General features: G+C 32.6%; 1 protein-coding gene across 9 annotated transcripts in view; it reads left to right on the top strand.

Moving 5' to 3' along the window:
* Positions 1 to 19,032, top strand: part of LOC127700904 (beta-hexosaminidase subunit beta-like) — a 36,306-nt gene extending 17,274 nt beyond the window's left edge. For 3 of the 9 annotated variants that reach the window (XM_052204614.1, XM_052204616.1, XM_052204621.1), the window contains 9 exons: positions 2,456 to 2,663; positions 3,960 to 4,064; positions 5,219 to 5,309; positions 8,624 to 8,795; positions 10,213 to 10,236; positions 12,755 to 12,845; positions 14,697 to 14,801; positions 17,538 to 17,697; positions 18,881 to 19,032. In XM_052204614.1, coding sequence (XP_052060574.1) covers positions 2,456 to 2,663; positions 3,960 to 4,064; positions 5,219 to 5,309; positions 8,624 to 8,795; positions 10,213 to 10,236; positions 12,755 to 12,845; positions 14,697 to 14,801; positions 17,538 to 17,697; positions 18,881 to 19,000 — 1,076 coding nt within the window. In that variant the 3' untranslated portion in view covers positions 19,001 to 19,032. Of the gene's footprint in view, positions 1 to 2,455; positions 2,664 to 3,959; positions 4,065 to 5,218; positions 5,314 to 8,623; positions 8,803 to 10,212; positions 10,237 to 12,754; positions 12,847 to 14,696; positions 14,802 to 17,537; positions 17,698 to 18,880 lie in introns of those variants that run through there. The other 6 variants (XM_052204618.1, XM_052204617.1, XR_007981769.1 and 3 more) reach the window with 6 other exon arrangements.
* Positions 19,033 to 19,735: the final 703 nt, after the last annotated feature.

The raw sequence follows: 19,735 nt of genomic DNA, 5'->3' as shown, positions 1-19,735 counted from the left end.
AGAAAAAAACAGCAAAAAAATAATAAGAAATTTGTTACCTTGACACTGCATGTACGCACATAATCACGAATAAAATCAACTTAAATATTACATTTGTTTCATTAGAAATACAAATTTTAGCATAGGTGTACTGATTTTTTTATAAATGACCCGTACACTAAGTTTGGTTCAAATACGTTTTAAGCCTGAATATGCAACGGCCAACAACGAATGCCTAGTGATCATTGCAATAACTCACATACCTTTGACCCAAATGAGCTAACAAAAGGGAGATACTATTTGGGAAATTGTATTTAACAGTTTATTGTTTTATTGTTGAAAATCCGACGGAAAACAAGGACTTGAAAATTATTTCTTATAAAAAGACATACATTCAAAAATGCGATAATTTCACTTTAATAGCCCTATTATTGTCAGATGTTGATTATTCGTTTTTCAACGTAATGAAATACAAGTAAAGAATTCATTAGAATAAATGTTAGTCTGAACATCTTACATGTTAAAAATACTTTGCTGGATTTTCTCGCTGCGTTGAAGACCCATTGGTGGCCTAGGCTATTGATATTCTATTTATTTTACAAAGAATTGAATTCGTTGATAAAACATAGTTTACCTGTTTCCTATTTTGAATGCATTAATCCTACTTTTATAACAGCGTTATTTGCAATCTGTTGAAGAATTCCCATTGCCTAAAATAAAAATACAAATATATGTACAAAGTCATGCGGATTATGATCAAAACTTCGATTTAAATAGATTTTGAAATCCAATATGGGTTTTCCGCGCATGTTCGAATCCTGCTCGCAGCGCCAATGTTAACAACGTTACAACTAAAAACCTTTGTTTTGGCCATCATTAGTATTCATTAAAAATACGAAAAAGGACATTCAAAATATTTTTTTAAGAAGTTTTGCTATGTATTACCATTCATATAAAATCTTGTTCATTTTTGGTTTCAATGTCATTCGATGCAAAATTTTACAAAAACATGTCAAAAGATTGATTTAAAAAGTCTTACACAAACAATGTAACAATGTACAGCGCTGAATAGCATTTAAAATTTATATATAATTCAGGGGCGGATCCAGCCATTTATAAAAGGGGGGATTAGGAACCCTGGATAAAGGGGGTGGGGGTTCCAACTATATGTCCCAATTCAAATGCATTGATCGTCAAAAAAAGGGGGTTCCAACCCACGGACCCCCCCCCCCCCCCCCTTTCCACCCCCTGGATCCGCCACTGTAATTGTTAAAGATAATATAAAGTGTCATCTAGACTCTTCAATATTCAAATTCCACTAAGTTCAAACAACTCGCCAATTTTGTCTCTCTGAGTGAAACAAATGCAAGGGAGCAAACCAATGTTTCTGTTTACGGGAGAATTTATTTTGATTATATAAAAGATTGTATACGCCATCGAAGACGGACGCATTATTGTATAATTACTTTTTGTACATTTGTCCATCCGTCCGCAATAACTCAAGCGTGAATCATAACCAAACTTTTACACAATGTAAAAACTTTGAAAACAAGCCACCTTTCGATAAACCTTTTCGATTTTGACGATTTTCACGTTAGTCTTTCTAGAGTTGTAGGACTTACATATCGTTTAAAACTAGACAATTTATCCATTTTTCCATCTGGTGATAACCCAAGTTTCATTTCAGCGAAACACTGGATTTTTAGTTACAATTTATATTTGTAGATTTAGACGATTATCATAAAGATTTAGACGATTTTCAGACTTATGGGAACTTAATTTTCTAATACAATATGAAAATAAGGAGATGTGGTATGATTGCCAATAAGACAAATATCCACCCAAGTTCAGATCAATTAAAGGCAACCGTACGGCCTCAACAATGAGAAAACCCCAAACCGTATAGTCGGCTATAACAGGCCCCGACATAAAAAAAAGTATGAAACAATTCAATTGAGAAAACTAACGGCCCAATTTATAACAAAAACATTTACGAAAAAACAAATATGACAGATATGAACCAACGACACCCACTGAACTACAGGCTCCTGACTCGGGACAGGCCAATAAAGAATGTGGCGGGTTTAAACAAAACAATTTGTAATGTTTCACAATAAATCAAGTATGCTTTCACTTCTCCTTATGACATTATACAAATGGTTTGTTAATTCAATACCCACTCTTACTTGTTTATTGATGGCCGCTTAATGCGCTTCTTATGTAGCTGTTTATTATATTTTATAGTAAACATACCTGTATCAAAAAATTCAGTCGGAAACTGCTATACTAAACAATTTTTCAAAAAGTGCATAAATAAAATGAAAGTATTTATATATGTTAAGATTTTTTAAAATGGAGTTGAAGACCGTACGGTGACCTACAGTTGTTAACTTCTATGTCATTTAGTCTCACAGTTATCATGACATATTATCATAGTTTGTCTGAATGCCGAATGCAATATAATCACTTTCTTTAGGTCACGTGTACTCATGGGGATTCGGATATCCGGACATTTTAACACAGTGTTACAGTAACTCAAGACAAGTACCTGGATATTACGGACCCCTGAATCCGGCAAGGAATTCTACGTTTGGTTTCCTAAAGAAACTTTTTACAGAAGTTATGGATGTTTTTCCAGAAAATGTTTTACATCTTGGAGGCGATGAAGTTCCCCTTGAGTGTTGGTAAGTTATACTAATTAACTCAAATGAATTTCAATTTGCCATATGGTAAGGTGCAATAATTTTTATTCCATTTCCCCTATTTTTTTAACTTTGCTGTATGCGGAAAAACTTAGCGGTTGATATAAATAACAATGAAAAAGAAGAGCTTTATAGTTAATCCGTTATTGTCTTTTTTTCGTATAAAAAGTACCTACTTTTGGTTTTTCATTGGTAGTTCGTAAAGCCGTGCTCGTGTATGTCTTTTGTTTTTGTCTTCCCTCTTGTTTACAGATTTTTTATGGCATTTGGTTCTGTTTCTGCTACCTTTTAGTTATTGATTAATAGATTTATAATCAATCTGATTAAAATTCTGATCTATATTAACTCGCGTGCTCGTATACTCATATGAGTATAACTAAATCAGAGAACTATAATTTAATTATATTGATTTATAATAAATAATACAAGAAAAAGATACCTGGGATTACCAAAGATACTGGACAACAGACTACAGCATCAACTTACTCCTATCTGTACACAGACCAACAACAAGGAATAACCTGGGATTACCAAAGATACTGGACAACAGACTACAGCATCAACTTACTCCTATCTGTACACAGACCAACAACAAGGAATAACCTGGGATTACCAAAGATACTGGACAACAGACTACAGCATCAACTTACTCCTATCTGTACACAGACCAACAACAAGGAATAACCTGGGATTACCAAAGATACTGGACAACAGACTACAGCATCAACTTACTCCTATCTGTACACAGACCAACAACAAGGAATAACCTGGGATTACCAAAGATACTGGACAACAGACTACAGCATCAACTTACTCCTATCTGTACACAGACCAACAACAAGGAATAACCTGGGATTACCAAAGATACTGGACAACAGACTACAGCATCAACTTACTCCTATCTGTACACAGACCAACAACAAGGAATAACCTGGGATTACCAAAGATACTGGACAACAGACTACAGCATCAACTTACTCCTATCTGTACACAGACCAACAACAAGGAATAACGCATGGTCTACATAACCTGACTTGGTACAGGTTCAAATTAAAAGGAATTGTTTTATTGTAAGGTATTTAAAAAAACCCCTACATTATTGGTTTCGATGCGCGCACCGTGCAAAATAAGTATATGTTACTTTACTTAGCATGTGCAGTTATACTTAGTATGTGCAGTTATACTTAGAATGTGCAGTTAATTAGTATGTGTAATTTACAATGTTGAAATATTCAGTCATTTTCTTTGTTTTATGTTTTTCTCTCTTTTCACACATAGGGTGACTAATCCGGAAGTATCGGCCTTGTTACACAGGTTAAATAGAATAAATACGCCATCGTATGGTGACGTCATGAAACCTGTCTGGGAATGGTACACAAACAGGTACTATTTTAAACAATCTTTAAGGATGTACACCACTGAGGAGCCAAACATTTCTAGAATTAAACTTTTTTTCTTTTAACCTGATTTTTGGGTTTATATGACTGTAAGAAGGTAATTGATGAAGAAAAATTCATATGGTGGTGCACTTCTTTTTTTGCTACGGACATTTGAAAGTACCCCATTTTTATGATTTTCTCATTTTTCATCAATTTTACCCGTTTTTGGGCTATTATCATGAAAAAATCACAGTTTCACCATTAAATTTTGTTCATACTTTCACTAAAGATGAAGTGGACCAATCTGAATAAATTTAACTTAAAAAAACTATTGGTAGGTGTTAATATAAGAAAGTTTTATAAAATTTTGTTGCTTTTTCTTGTCAAATTGATCATGCTGTAAATTTGTAAATTTGGGATTTTTCTCTTCTTTTTTTTAGAGAAAAAAGCATATTGTATCAACATCTTTGTTATGAATTTTTTTTTTTAGAACAAAAAGTATATTGTATCAACTTCTTTGTTAAGAATGATCGAAAAAATACCGTGATATCTAAGAATTTTGAAAAGAAAAAATTTATATGGGATGTACATATTTTTGGTAGAATCATTTCTTTGTACAATTCACTCATTTTCTCAACATTTTGGCTGATGACACTGACCAGATTGCTTATAAAAATTGAAAATTTTATTACTCAAAAACTACTTATTGTAAGTACACAATTTTTTCACATAGTTTAGTTTGATTATAATATTTTTCAAATTCATTGATCTTTTCTAATTGTATCACATGTTTTGGAAATAATTCCCAAACGAGATTTCAACGAGACTGAAACATCAGAAGACTTCTAAAATGCAGTTTTACGTTTCAAATAGTTTTTGTCTAGAGCTAGCATCTGATATAACTGGTATGATGAACACAAAACCCTTAACATTCATTTTTTTTGTCCATGATCTTGGGGTTTTTTTTTCTTTCTTTCTTTTATTGAGTGCCATTGTTTGTCCTGTTGATCAATGTTCAGCTAAACATATTGCGAAAGGGGATAAATGGGTCTAATTAAATAAGACGTGTTTGATTCCAAATGGTCAGTTTCTCTTACTAGAAACATAATCGGTGAACGCGTATTAGTTTTTATGCTGTATAGATATATTTTTTTCCAGATTTATAAATATTTTAAAGGACATAAGAAAGTCACGGAATGAAACTGGTCAGTACATTCTTTGGGAAGAAGCATCGAAAAACGACTTAAATGTAGGTATGAAAAATTATTTAAACATGCTATTTACTTAATGAGTTATAATACATTACGCAAATATATTTAGTATAAATTAATTTAAGGTCCCTTTTCTGATGACATATCTTAAGAAAACCAGGCCCCTGGCTAGCAAATGTTTTGGTTAAAGCGTTCCTGGTGATAGTAAATCCAGAAAAGCGCTTCGAACGAACCAAATTTATAAGGTGTAATAATATATAGGTGTAATAACTTATTGGAAATGCTTATTGCCTTAAAAGAAATTTCGATCTTTATATTAACTATATTTCTGTAAATTGTTTTGTATTTAATTTAGTTTTAAAGTTTGAAAGTGGTTTACTGTTTTAACATTTTGTTCGGTTCCTTTCTCGTTGACGTTTCTCGTTTATGGAGAAGACTTTCTAAATTGAAAAAAAAACTTCTGTCTGATCCACTTGTCATTGGTTTGGGAAAGGACTGTTTATCTAAAATTCGTTCGCATCGTAAACAAATTTAAACTTTTCAAAAAAGCTTGACAATTCAATAATGAATAAAGTTTGTATATTTGAATCTTGATTCACAGTTGGTGAAAATGAGGTCAGGTGGACAATAACCAAGGTCTTAAAGTTAAACCCATGTAATAAAACAGTGTTAATAGTGTTATTACCTGTTATGTCACCTTGTTACAAACTGTTTTTGATCTAAGATTGGAAAAGATATTAATTAAGTACATGCTGTCATTATGGAAAGGATAGGAATACACTCTGAAGACTGTACACAAATACTAGTAAATATTTTTTCCATGCTATACCATGGTTGACATCTGATTTCGTCTGTTTTGTCTTTTGGTTGATGTCTCACTGACGCATTACCAAAATCTTTTGTGTCTTTTGGTTGATGTCTCACTGACGCATTACCAAAATCTTTTGTGTCTTTTGGTTGATGTCTCACTGACGCATTACCAAAATCTCTTGTGTCTTTTGGTTGATGTCTCACTGACGCATTACCAAAATCTGTTGTGTCTTTTGGTTGATATCTCACTGACGCATTACCAAAATCTTTTGTGTCTTTTGGTTGATGTCTCACTGACGCATTACCAAAATCTCTTGTGTCTTTTGGTTGATGTCTCACTGACGCATTACCAAAATCTTTTGTGTCTTTTGGTTGATGTCTCATTGACATATTACCAACATTTAATTTTATTCATAAAGAGAATAACAAGTTTCTAGAAACAAGTGGACCATTGTTTTCTGCAAGCATTCAGCATTACAACAGAGTTGTAAAGCTACAACTAAAGTTCACTTTACTAAACAAACGGCAACAGCTATATATCTAATGATGAAGCTATTGAGCTAATTGTCTTTAAGGTTTTTGGATTACTGTGTAAAATCTATAAAAAGAAGTAACTAGAGGCTCTTAAGAGCCTGTGTCGCTCACCTGTATCTACTGTGGTTTTGGAAATCATGTAAAATAAGGTTAAAATCATTATAAATAGTATTAGATTCACTAATAATGATTGAGGCCAAGTTTGGTTTAATTTGGCCCAGTAGTTAAATTAAAAGCAGGTCATCCCATTGTAGTCTTTCAATAGTTACTGAAGACCCCTTATCATTACTTAAATTAGTTTTCAAGTTGTGACCATTTGAAATTGTTTTTTTTTTAATTTTCCCATAGACTTCTATAGTAAACCCCTATGTTCTATTATTAGTCATGGCGGCCATGTTGTTTTGATGACAGGGTCATCAGATATTTTTTTCAATCAAGATACCCTATTGAAAATTGTGGCTAAGTTTAATTCTATTTGGCCCAGTAGATTAAGTGGAGGAGATTTTTGTAAAAGATTACAATTTACGAAAAAATTACTATAAAGGGCAATAACTCCTTAAGGGGTCAATTGACAATTTTGGTCATTTAACTTATTTGTAGATCGTACTTTGCTGAACATTATTGCTGTTTACAGTTTATCTCTATCTATAATAATATTTAAGATAATAACCAAAAACTGCAAAATTTCATTGAAATTACATATTCAGGGGCAGCAAACCAACACTGGGTTGTCTGATTAATCTGAAAATGTAGGGCAGATAGATTATCTAAACCTGATGAACAGCTTCACCCCATGTCAGATTTGCTCTAAATGCTCTAGTTTCAGAGATATAAGGCAAAAACTTCATTTTACCCCTATGTTCTATCTTTAGCCATGTCGGCTATGTTGGTTGGCAGGCGGGGGTCATCGGACCCATTTTTTTAACAAGATACCCTAATGATGATTATGGCCAGGTTTGGTAAAATTTGTCTCAGTAGTTTCAGAGGAGAAGATTTTTGTAAAAGATTACAAAAGTTAACGAAAAATTGTTAAACATTGACTATAAAGGGCAATAACTCCTTAAGGGGTCAATTGACAATTTTGATCATGTTGACTTATTTGTAGATCTTACTTTGCTGAACATTATTGCTGTTTACAGTTTATTTCTATCTATAATAATATTCAAGACAATAACCAAAAACTGCAAAATTTCCTTAAAACTACCAATTCAGGAACAGCAACCCAACAACGGGTTGTCTGTTTCATCTGAAAATGTAGGGCAGATAGATCTTAACCTGATGAACAGTTTAATCCCATGTCAGATTTTCCCTAAATGCTCTAGTTTCAGAGATATAAGCCAAAAACTTCATTTTACCCCTATGTTCTATCTTTAGCCATATCGGCTGGCAAGCGGGGACATCGGACACATTTTTTAAACTAGATACCCTAATGATGATTATGGGCAAGTTAGGTAAAATTTGTCTCAGTAGTTTCAGAGGAGAAGATTTTTGTAAAAGATTACAAAAATTAACGAAAAATTGTTAAACATTGACTATAAAGGGCAATAACTCCTTAAGGGGTCAATTGACAATTCTGATCATTTGACTTATTTGTAGATCTTACTTTGCTGAACATTATATGCTGTTTACAGTTTAGTTCTATCTGTAATAATATTCAAGATAATAACCAAAAACTGCAAAATTTCCGTAAAATTACCAATTCAGGAACAGCAACACAACAACGGGTTGTCTGAATTGTCTGAAAATTTCAGGGCGGACAGATCTCAACATGATAAACATTTTTACCCCCATATCAGATTTACTCTAAATGCTTTAGTTTCAGAGATATAAGCCAAAAACTGCATTTTACCCCTATGTTCTATTGTTAGCCATGTCGGCCATGTTGGTTGGCAGGCGGGGTCATCGGACACTTTTTTAAACTAGATACCCTAATGATGATCGTGGCTTGCCTGAATAACACATTAACCAATTTTCTTTTTATTTATTACACTGATTTTTAATTTTATAGATACCGAAAGATGCAATAATTCAGATCTGGTTAGGAGGAGGCAAGGAAATTCACAAAGCCTTAGATCAAGGATATCGTGTTCTATTTTCATCTTGTTGGTATTTAGATCACTCAAAATATGGCATTCACTGGACGGATTATTATCTCTGTGATCCAACGCATCATAATATTAGTAAGATGTAAATAAATATAGTAAATATCGCAATGTAGTCAGTACGAGGATTGACAATAAAATATTACTCTAGGTTTATTTATATATTTAAACCATTTTTCACATAAATTCTGTTTTAGAGAATATATATCAAAAAGATTTAAGAGTAAGACGATTACCTTATGTATAAAACATATCAAAAATATACTTCAAATCGACTTAAAATAGATCCTGCAAGACAGAATAAGAGTTCAAGTCCACGTTTTGTATGACCATATGTTACCTTTTATAATCTTAGCTTTATATAATCATTTATAATTTTTAAATTATTTCTTTTATCCGTATATGTATGAGATGTGTGTCTTGTATCAGATTAATATGTGTCGATAGATATTTATCTTTCACGTCTTGTTTGATGTGTTTGAGATATTCATTGATTTATTGTTTGGCCGCTTGTTTAATTATTTTGAAGACCGTGAACCTTTTATTGGTGTTTATCCAAATCTCATTTTTGATGATTACTTACTTCAGCACCACGTGTTTTTTTTATCCAGATTGTTGGAAAGTCCAAATATGCATAAAAGTCAAAACAGGCTTTTAAAAGCTAGTATACATATTTGTTTAGGGACCAGCTGAAGGACGCCTCCGGGTGCGGGAGTTTCTCGCTGCATTGAAGACCCATTGGTGGCCTTCGGCTGTTGTCTGCTCTATGGTCGGGTTGTTGTCTCTTTGACACATTCCCCATTTCCATTCTCAATTTTATTTTAAAAACTCAGTTGATACTAAGCTTTTCTTCTACAAAAGACTCATCAGTGCATTCGAATTAAAATAGCTGAAAGTGCAAAATCAATTATAAAGTTGAAAAAAAAACTCAAAAAAAACAAAAACGTTTTGACAAATCTCTCCAAGACTTTGAACCTTGGTGGAAAATTAGTATTTCAAATGATTTTGATATTTTATGAACAGTTATTCAACAGAAAATGGCCGCATCAATGATACTTAAATGTCAGAATAGGAGTGCTGACTACTGGACTCGGGATACTCTTGGGGACGAAACGTACACCACTTGTGTCATCAACTCAGGGATAACAAAAAATACCAAAGATATTAAAATATGAATTAGTATGCCAGTCTACATCAAACTCATCCGTACCGATTCAGATCAGTTGGAAGGTTCAATCAATTAAGAATTTAAATAAGCAAACTAACAAACCAAAGGATGACATTTAACTATTCGAGTGAGATGAACATTATAATTTTATTAAATGATTTTATCAATTACAGAGGTGTAGTAGAATGCAGAACAACCAACAAAAAGCAATTTTGATGTATTATATATTAACGTATTTTTGATCAGACGGAATTGAAATTTAATAAAGGGACATATTTGTACTTGGTCTCGTTTTGTTATCTTCCTTTATACAAATTTATATTATAGAGTACCTACCCTCACTAGTAGATGGTAAATATTTCATGTTTTTCTTGGTGAATTTATTTTTCTCCCTTTCATGCTTTGTTAATGACCCTTTTAATGTCTGTAATTTCATTATTTTTCTTTTAAAGTATGTTTATTTCTATTATGTTATTTCACATCCTGATTAATTATTACCTTGTTTATAGTATAGTTGCAATTTTCATATACTTAGCCCAAAGCGTCAGTGCGTATTTGGTGGCTGATAGGGGTCTCTTTGTTAGGGTTCAGATTATTTTCGTATTAAAACGCTTACAATTTTAAATAATTATGCATAATATTCTCACCACACGTTAAACCTCATTGTTACACATCTGTCATACAAGTGGGAGATTTAACTAGCAATAAAACCAGGTTTAATCCAACATTTTCTTAGGCTATAACAGTTGTTTTCCATTCGTTCCGTTGTTTGACAAAGTCTAACTTTTGATTTTGTCAGTATTTATGGACATCCCCGTTTTGAATTTACCGTGGAGTTCAGTATTCTATTCATAATTTTTGTCATTATTATCACCTCTATTATAAGCGCCTATAATAGAGGTGATATTATTAAAGTCATCGTCAAAGGTCATTGCCTATTTTTTTCGGACCCTTTAGTGTCAATTTAAACGAATGGTAACAATACTCGCAACACGTTTGTCTTGCACAAACTTCACGCGGTGTGTAAAAGACAAAGTTTGATTATACAAAAAAATCGAAACCATGAACACCTAAACAGAACAACCACAGATGTCTTGTATTAGTTCAATTTTGCCTGAGGAAGTTTCAGTTTTCGTAAAATTTTAATGAGTTTAAATCCTTTTTTTAAGTTTTGCATGTTTACACCCTGAATGCGACGCGGGACGTTTGTGCTTTTTCATAAGACATTTGCGCTTTTTTAATGGACATTTGGGCTTCAATTTATAGGACATTTGCGCTTTTTATATACGTGACATTTGCGCTTTTACAATATTTGCTTCTTATGACTTCCCTCTTATTTTATCTGGGCTTAGGACCAGTAGAGTTAGTCATAATTTTCATTATGGTTAAAAGTTTAATAGTCATTTCATAACGCATGCGTGTTAAAAAAACCTTTCATAGCACATACATATAGTTATATATAGCTAAAAGTAAACATTATAAAGACATAAAGACACGCATGGTCATCACAGGTCAGTATTTGTTTTATAACTGAAGCTCAGGGAAAGAACAAATTTAGCTCATGTAATCTGTCCTAACTGGTATTTCGCCCACATTTCAAATAAATATTCTAGTTTATCTTTCTCAATTCTTGACTGAGGTCCCTATTCATCATTATAACGAATTTTAATGCAATTAACCGACTGTTGTTCAATGATAAAAATCCATCGTGACATAAACATTTTTTTTCCTTTACTAGTCTATAACTCTATGTTTAAGACTATGTCAATGTTAACTCACTAGCCTCAAATATAAGTTGAATTTATTTACAATATGATTACAACTCCTCAGAATTACAATTAGGCGACTATAGGTAAAAAGCGCAAATGTCCGGTCAATTTAATACAGGTGTATCAAAATTTAAAGCGCAAATTTCCATAGTGTTTGGAGCGCAAATGTCCTATCGTGTTACAGATAAAAAAGCGCAAACGTTCTGTGCCCCCTGAATGTGCTGACATATTTTCCACTTATGTAAAGCAACCAACAATCAATAAATAAGTCTTCCTTTTATTTTTTTTATTCTGTTCATATTGCAGTTATTTGATGTATCGTTTAAACTCTTAAGGGAGAGGCGAAAGATACCAAAAGGATATTCCAACTCATAGGTCGAAAACAAACTGATCAAAAACAAAAAACGACGAAAATACAACATAGAAAACTAAAGTCAGAGCAACACGAACCCCACCAAAACCCGAGGTCAATATCCAAATAGCTGTATGTAACCTTTGATTAAAAGTTCTCTTATAAATGAATAGCCTTTGAAAGAACACAACGAATGTAAATGATGAGACAAAACTGAGCAACTAACGCATCGAACACATTGATATCTCTGTAATGTCATTAATGATAAAGAGAGGTTGCCAACATATAATAACCTGTTCCAGAGATACGATGTACTTTCAAACAATTTGATCAAAGCTCCGAATATTGAAACGACATTCTATAATTAAAACAAACAAATGTTATTTTTTTAAATTATAAAGGCAGAAAAGATATTTAGTCTCTAAATAATATCTTGATTATATTTGCTTATTCTGAGACTGGCATTAAGGACAAATTGAAAAAGAATGTTTAGGATATAAATATAAAGACTTACCTATAATTTTCTTTACTAATATTACAAATCGAACATTTTGATAAAAGCTTCCAAATTATATCTGCCCGGGTAAACAAATCCTCTTTTTATATAAATTAGAAGATGTGATATTATTGCCAATGAGACTCGACCAGTGTTCTAATGACGTGAATGTAAGCAATTATAGGCAGTATTAGTATGTATAGTCAACGTCACCTTAATTCAGTTTCTTTCATAAGAATTTATTATAAACAGATATCAAAAGACGTGAAGACAAGATATTAGGTGGAGAAGTGTGTTTGTGGAGTGAATATATAACCAGCGAGTCTTTATTGTCAGTAATGTGGTAAGTTTATATAACCAGCGAGTCTTTGTTGTCAGTTATGTGGTAAGTTTGAGATTTTTGGGGGTTTGTGGCATGTTTTCTTTTCAACGGTTTTCTTTTTGGGGCCTTGTAATCTCTTTGTTTCATTTTTCAATTTCTCTCTCTGTATTTGCTTCACATTTTATTTTTCCGGCCTTATAATACTTACCCGTAAAATGATTGTGTGTAAGAATAAGGGAATGTTGTATGATTGCCATCAAGTCCATAATAAAGCTCGATAAAATTAGGCTACATTTATATGTTTTTCCTTTTGACATTAAAATGCCTGTTTTCTTCCGAATTTAAGATTTGATTACTCCTATTGAATCTTCAGTCTTTTTTATACATTTGACATTGTGATATAACATTTGACATTTCCGCAGAAATTTTGCTTGCGCTTTTGACTGATAACCGAACGTATTTCGTATAAATACGCGGATATTATCGAGTGCAAAATAACATTCTCTATCGCTTGTTATAAATTCATTTCTTCAATGGATACTCATGAAAGAACATAAATAAATAATATGAAAATGTTTTGTCGTGAGAAATATATATATATATATAAGTAAAAAAATCATTAATATCTATGCACACGTACCAAAAAATTGTGTTTGCGGATGAATATCTCTTATCGCTTGTTATATATTGATTTTATCAATACATATTCATTAGCGGGAGAAATGTGAATGCCTGGCCACAGACCACAATTAATTCCTCTATTAGTTCTTTATAAAGTTTTGTCTCATTAAAAAAATTGCACCGAATCTTTTTGTCAAATCTTTTGTGTGTGTAATGTATATAGTCCAAAAACATATCCAAAATTCAGAAAGCTTGCTCCCCAATATCTTACAAATTTAGCCAATACACATCTATACCCCTGTGGACAAGTCAAGAGGTGTTCCGAAAACTGTAAGTATTACCTTTTTGCACTTAGCCTAATCACTCTTTCCATATCAAAATCAGTTAAAATACAACATCCAAAAATTTATTTCACCTCTCTTCTTTCATTTCCACCCCATAAAAACTAAGAAATGAATAAGAAAGGCAAAGAAAAAAATAAAGAAAAAATACACTTTAATTAAAGGGAAATATATTCGTAGGGTCATTAATTGTGGTCTTGGGCCCCTACTCAAATCAAACTTATTGGAAAAACGAATTATTACAGAAGAGTGTCCACCACGCACTTACACTGCACTATCATTAGAATAGTAGAATAGAATGATGGTATAAATGGATGAAAATTTGCTGGTAGAGTTATTAAGATGATCTGCTATATATATAACTGTTATACAAATATTAATATAATACATAACAACAAACCAGATTATACTGATAACAAATGATTGTCCCATGATTATATTACTACAATATAATAATTATTTCGGTGAGGTTGAGTTCCCTGTCATTTATTCATCATCCACACAGGAACTTGTCTCAGAAAAAAAACTATGTACCTTAACCTAACTTTCAGGTATAGAGATGTGATTTTTTTCTGAGACAAGTGCCTGTGACTATCCACCAGAACTTGCGGTCATCCGATGTTCAGTACTTCAGTACTTTGATTATCTGTAGTGTTTGAAACAAAAAGATGTAAACCAACATTACAGGGCAATAATTAAAAAAAGGAGCGCTTAAAACAACAAAATCAGTTGATGGACAACTATGCATCAAAAGGATAACAAATGTATGACATTTTGGCAACTAAAAGTTTCTCAAGTATAAAGATCAAAGAAATACAAAGCAGCAACTACTAGGCAAGTTATACCATTGGGGACCTACAGGTCAACCTGGTATATAATTTTAAAAATTGTATCTTTAATGAATTGATAGGCCACGAGCATCTGCTGCAGCAGAGAGATTATGGAGTAGTTCCTCAGTTACAAGTATACAATCAGCTGGTAGACGTCTACAGGAGCATCGGTGTAGAATGTTGAGGTAAAAACAAATATTTTCACTTCCATTCAACCGGTTTTTAGCATTATACTATCTTATAGAGATGTGGGTGATACATCAAGGAGACAGCATTCCAAGAAGACAATAAACCACAGCACACCTAGATCTCAACAAATAGTCTGAAAAATACAATTCGCCAAATCCTGAGTCGGAAAAAAAATTGTGAATAAAATTAAGAGACTATACATCAAATTCCCGAAATAACAAACACATTAAGATATATAACCACTGACGAGGTCATCGACTTGGGCATATACATATAAACAAGTTGATGTTAAACCAGTTTTTGATATCTTAACCTTCCTACCTTTTAATCTCTGTCAGTGGACTTGCTATATGTAAATAAAAATGCATACAATAAAATTAGAACAGGTAGAGTACATATTGTTATCAGGGAGCTACCATTTGATTTTTATGGGGGTGGGGAGGGGGGGGGGGGCTAGGATGAAAAGTTTTTTCCTGCAATTTTTTTTAGTTGTAATCTCTGTCCTGTCCTGTCTTTTTATTTTTCACTCTATTCGGTCCTGCCTTTTTTTTAAAGTTTATCCTGACTTTTTTTTACCTAAATTGTCATCCTGACTTTTTTTTTTGCAAGTGTCTCACCCTGCCTGCCTATTTTTTTCAAATTTCATCCTACCCCACCCCCACCCCCCTAAAAAATCCCTGACGGTATAACAGAAACTAAAAAATGCACAACAATAATTAACTGGATCAAATCAAATAATGCTCTTAGTTATGGATTGATTGATTACTTGCTGCTTAACGTCCAGTGTTGTGGTTATGGAAAACAACCTCAAAATACCAAATCGTTTGATGTGAAATCTTGCTATCCTAAACCATAATGTGGTGGCTGTACTTACCAGTAGATATCACAAATCAACTTCTCAAACAATATAGAAAGAAATGCTCTCGTGCAATACTTAAAACAAACCTGTGTAAAATTTCAATGCAGGAAAACTACTAAAATATTAATTATTGCTTCATACTTTAAATTAGGGAGTTGATGTTTATCTCCAAAAAATACCAGGCACAATGATTGAGCTGCAAAAGTATAAAAATATCCCTTTTTATTAAGTCTAGTAAACCAAAATGACAAATTTAAAAAAAAATCTGAATACCTGCGAGTAGAATCAAACTTCTACAATAAATTTCTACATTTGTAATAGAATTTAGTTAATATGTATTTGGTTAATATAAGTTATCTACGTTCATATCCGTAGATATGGATATTTTAACACCCTGAAGTATCCAAGTACACCCTGAGGCGAAGCCGAATGGTGTACAGGGTACTGAAGGGTGTTAAAATATCCATATCTACGGATATGAACGTAGATAACGAATTTATCCCCGGTCTTAGTCCAATTGTGGCGATTTTTAGAGAAATTCGACCACACAGTGTTACGTGAAAGCAACGTTTTTTTCATTATTTAAAAATGTTCTATTGAAATTTGGGAATTTGACATATTTTTAACAGGGTATAGGGTACTACCTTTGGTAGAACCCTACAGGTAGTCAAATATAAGTCGTGTTTAATGCAGAGACAGAGAAACTGGAATGTGTCGAATTTGGCGATCAATGTTGTGAGAGTTACATCATAGACGGTGTGACGTCAACGTGGGTCATTTGCATAGCTAGGTCAGTAGTCTTATTTATTGAGAATGCGGCAGCCAAGTGATGCATTTACTAAAATGAGTGCAAATGATCGGCATGCTAAGATAAAATCGTTAGTGGATTAAATATTTAATTACAGACATTATGGATAATCTACAGAATTCGATATTCCACAAGGAACAACCATGGAACTAAGGAAAACGCGCGTGAAGTTCCCCGGTTTAATGGATAGCAACGTTCGGGTATATGGGTTAGCAACACCCAGGGGCTATGGGTTTTGTAACGACGTGCGTTAACCAATCAAAATCCTAGAAATATACTAAGCCGGGGATAATTGTTCTGATTGATTTACTTTCTTATTAAGGATTACCTCACATCTTATTTTACATTAGCAGTTCATATGAAAATCAATCCGCCTGTAGTCAAAGTATTTCAATTACATGTTTTGGGTTCATCTTTTCAGACGGGAACTATCGACTAGCTTCACAAACTGGTTAAATATTCTCATTTTTACATGTCATACGTAGACAAGGACTAATTATAAAAAAAGCCAGAATTATGTCTATATGTACTCAATACATCGATACTTTTATTCAGATTACTACAAAAGGTTGGCTATTTTAATTGTAGTAGTCTTTGGTCGTTATTTCTTAACAAAATTGATACATAACCGTAGCAGACTCTATGTTGATGTTTTATTTACAACCACTGGGTCGATGCCACTGCTGGTGGAGGTTTACTCCTCGAGGGTATCACCAGCCCAGTAGTGGACATGATTTATCATTGATATGGTCATAATTATAAATTTACAAAACTTAGGATTTTTTTCGAAATACTAAAAATGTTCTACCCCAGGAATAGATTACCTTGCTTTATTTGGCAAAACCTTTAGGAATTTTGGGTTCTCAATGCTCTTCAACTACGTACTGTATTTGGCCTTTTTAACTTTTTTGATCGAGCTTCACTTATGAGTCTTTTGTAGAAGAAACGTGTATCTGGCCTTTAAAATTTGATCATGGTATATACGATGAGTTTATTTGGCTATATTAACGATCCTTTCATTGTCATGATATTATTATTAAATCTTTTTTTACATTTTTATTTCAGACGGGGACTACAAGTTGGCCATATAAATGGACCAGACTATTGTCTGTTACCCAAACATAGAAACGATTTAAAGAGTAAGAATATTCACAAACGAAGTGCAGAAAAAATGGAGGAAATGAATCTCCGATATCGTACTAGCCTTGTTTTTAAGAAAATTAATGTTAGTAAAAACTTATTACAACTACTTCAACACACATACTACACACTCATTCTAAATTTTTAAAACCACAAAATTGGGCACGGTATCATGTGTTTCCAAAACGTTCGCATATATCTTACATTCTTGTACAGATCAGTAAAAAGTGCATGTAATTCATTTTCAATAAATATAACTGTTCCTTTTTCATTTGATCTGTTCAATGTTTTTTCCTTTTTTCTATTGATTATGTAATACGTTCTTTTATTTTTCCTCCGCTTACTCCTGCTGTCGATCGTTCACCCTTCATAACAAAACAACTCATAAATGATACAGCATTGAGTAAATCAAATTGAAGGATAGTCGATATTATCCTTTTGGGTTTCAGTTTTCAAATTACGTCTAACATTTCCATCGAAAGTCATTCCAGACGTTACTTAGATAGAATATAAGGAATAAAAGACTACAATTGATGTCTCCTTTCAATAAGACTCGTTTGGAACCCTATGTTGGTTAGTTGGTCCTTTTGAGATCTTTATGTCCTATTTGCATTAGATAAAACACGACTAACAACCAATATATCCGTAATGATGTTACATTTTGTACAAACGAAAATGTTTTAAATTGATATTAGCAAAAACTTTTCCAAATTTGTTCCAATCCAAATGTATTTATTGAGTACTAGTCCTTCTCCCATACTATATTGCATTCGTCTTGTCCGTCCGTTCGCCCAACAAATACTACCATCGGTATTACTGAACAAAATGACCTCATATTTGGTCATCAGACACCTACTTCCTGTTTGCCGATACTTTGAATTTTTAATATACTGAATTAACTGACATCACACTTTTCTTAAGTACTACTAAACAGAATGACTTCATATCAAGTCAGCAGCTTTGCAGTGCTGAATTGTCATGTGTGAGTACGTAGCCCGACAACGCGTGCAATCATGTTCTTAAAAATTCTTTAGAAAATATTGGTGAATTGATTTTGTAGTGATCACCTTTCAAGTATAGATCGCTTGTTGAAGCATTTAAGACTAGACGACCAATTCATGTTCATGAGCACTGAATTTTCTGACGTTGACTATTCGACTTCAAATGTAACACATTATTTTTATTTCAATCAAAATATAATCCAATAGTATGATAAAAATGATAAAACTACTGTTTAGTAATCTAGTGCCTTTTCTTTTTTATTTCAGAATTTAGAGCCATTTATCATAGGACTAGCATTTAGTACAAGTGGTGCCTTTTTTATTTTACTTTTAGCTTGTTTAAAATTTAAATCAAGAGTGTTTGTAATCTGCTGGACATTTAGATAACATATTTTTATATAAATGCTTTTTTAGATGTACTTTGATTTATTTCTACTGCCAGTCGACAGGAAAAAAAAACCACTGACGTTATTTTCCCATATTAATCTGAACGTTTTTTTAAATAATTGTAAACATAAACAACAATTAAAAATAATTAACTAAACATATAATAGGAATGAAAAAAGTGTTTGTTGAGTGCAGTATTGAAAGACAAATATCGTGTTTTACATTTTTTTCTGTGAAATCGATAGAAATTGACAGTTCCTTGCAGCTCCTACTCAGACTTTGTAAAACGTCACCAGTGTCTGAGCAGAAAGTTGATGAACCAGGGGTACGTCTCGTCCTTTTTCTAAAAAAGTTCATCGGAAGGTACCAAGACCTTGTTGATAAATATTCCGTATCAACTTTACAAATAATACATGATGGGTATTGATGGTGTTTATCATCTTAACAACGTATTAAAGTATTCTTTTATTTGTCTTTATGAATATTACTTTTACTGTTTAGTCTGTTTTTGGTGATATTCATTTGACGTGGGTCTGTACTTATACATCCCGTCATTGTGTTATAGTTCTATGATAATTTTTGTATTCTTGTCTTTCAATTTTTGCTAATATGCTTTGTCTATATGCCTTTTTGTGTTTCTTTGTTACATATGACGTGGCTCTGTACTTGTACATCCCGTCATTGTGTTATTGTGCCAAGGTAAATTTTTGTATTCTTGTCTTTCATTTTTGTTAA

Source organism: Mytilus californianus, unplaced genomic scaffold (assembly GCF_021869535.1).
Source record: "Mytilus californianus isolate M0D057914Y unplaced genomic scaffold, xbMytCali1.0.p SCAF_5, whole genome shotgun sequence".
In the NCBI taxonomy this organism is placed as follows: Eukaryota; Metazoa; Mollusca; class Bivalvia; order Mytilida; family Mytilidae; genus Mytilus; species Mytilus californianus.
This window is presented reverse-complemented; position numbering and strand designations above follow the sequence as displayed.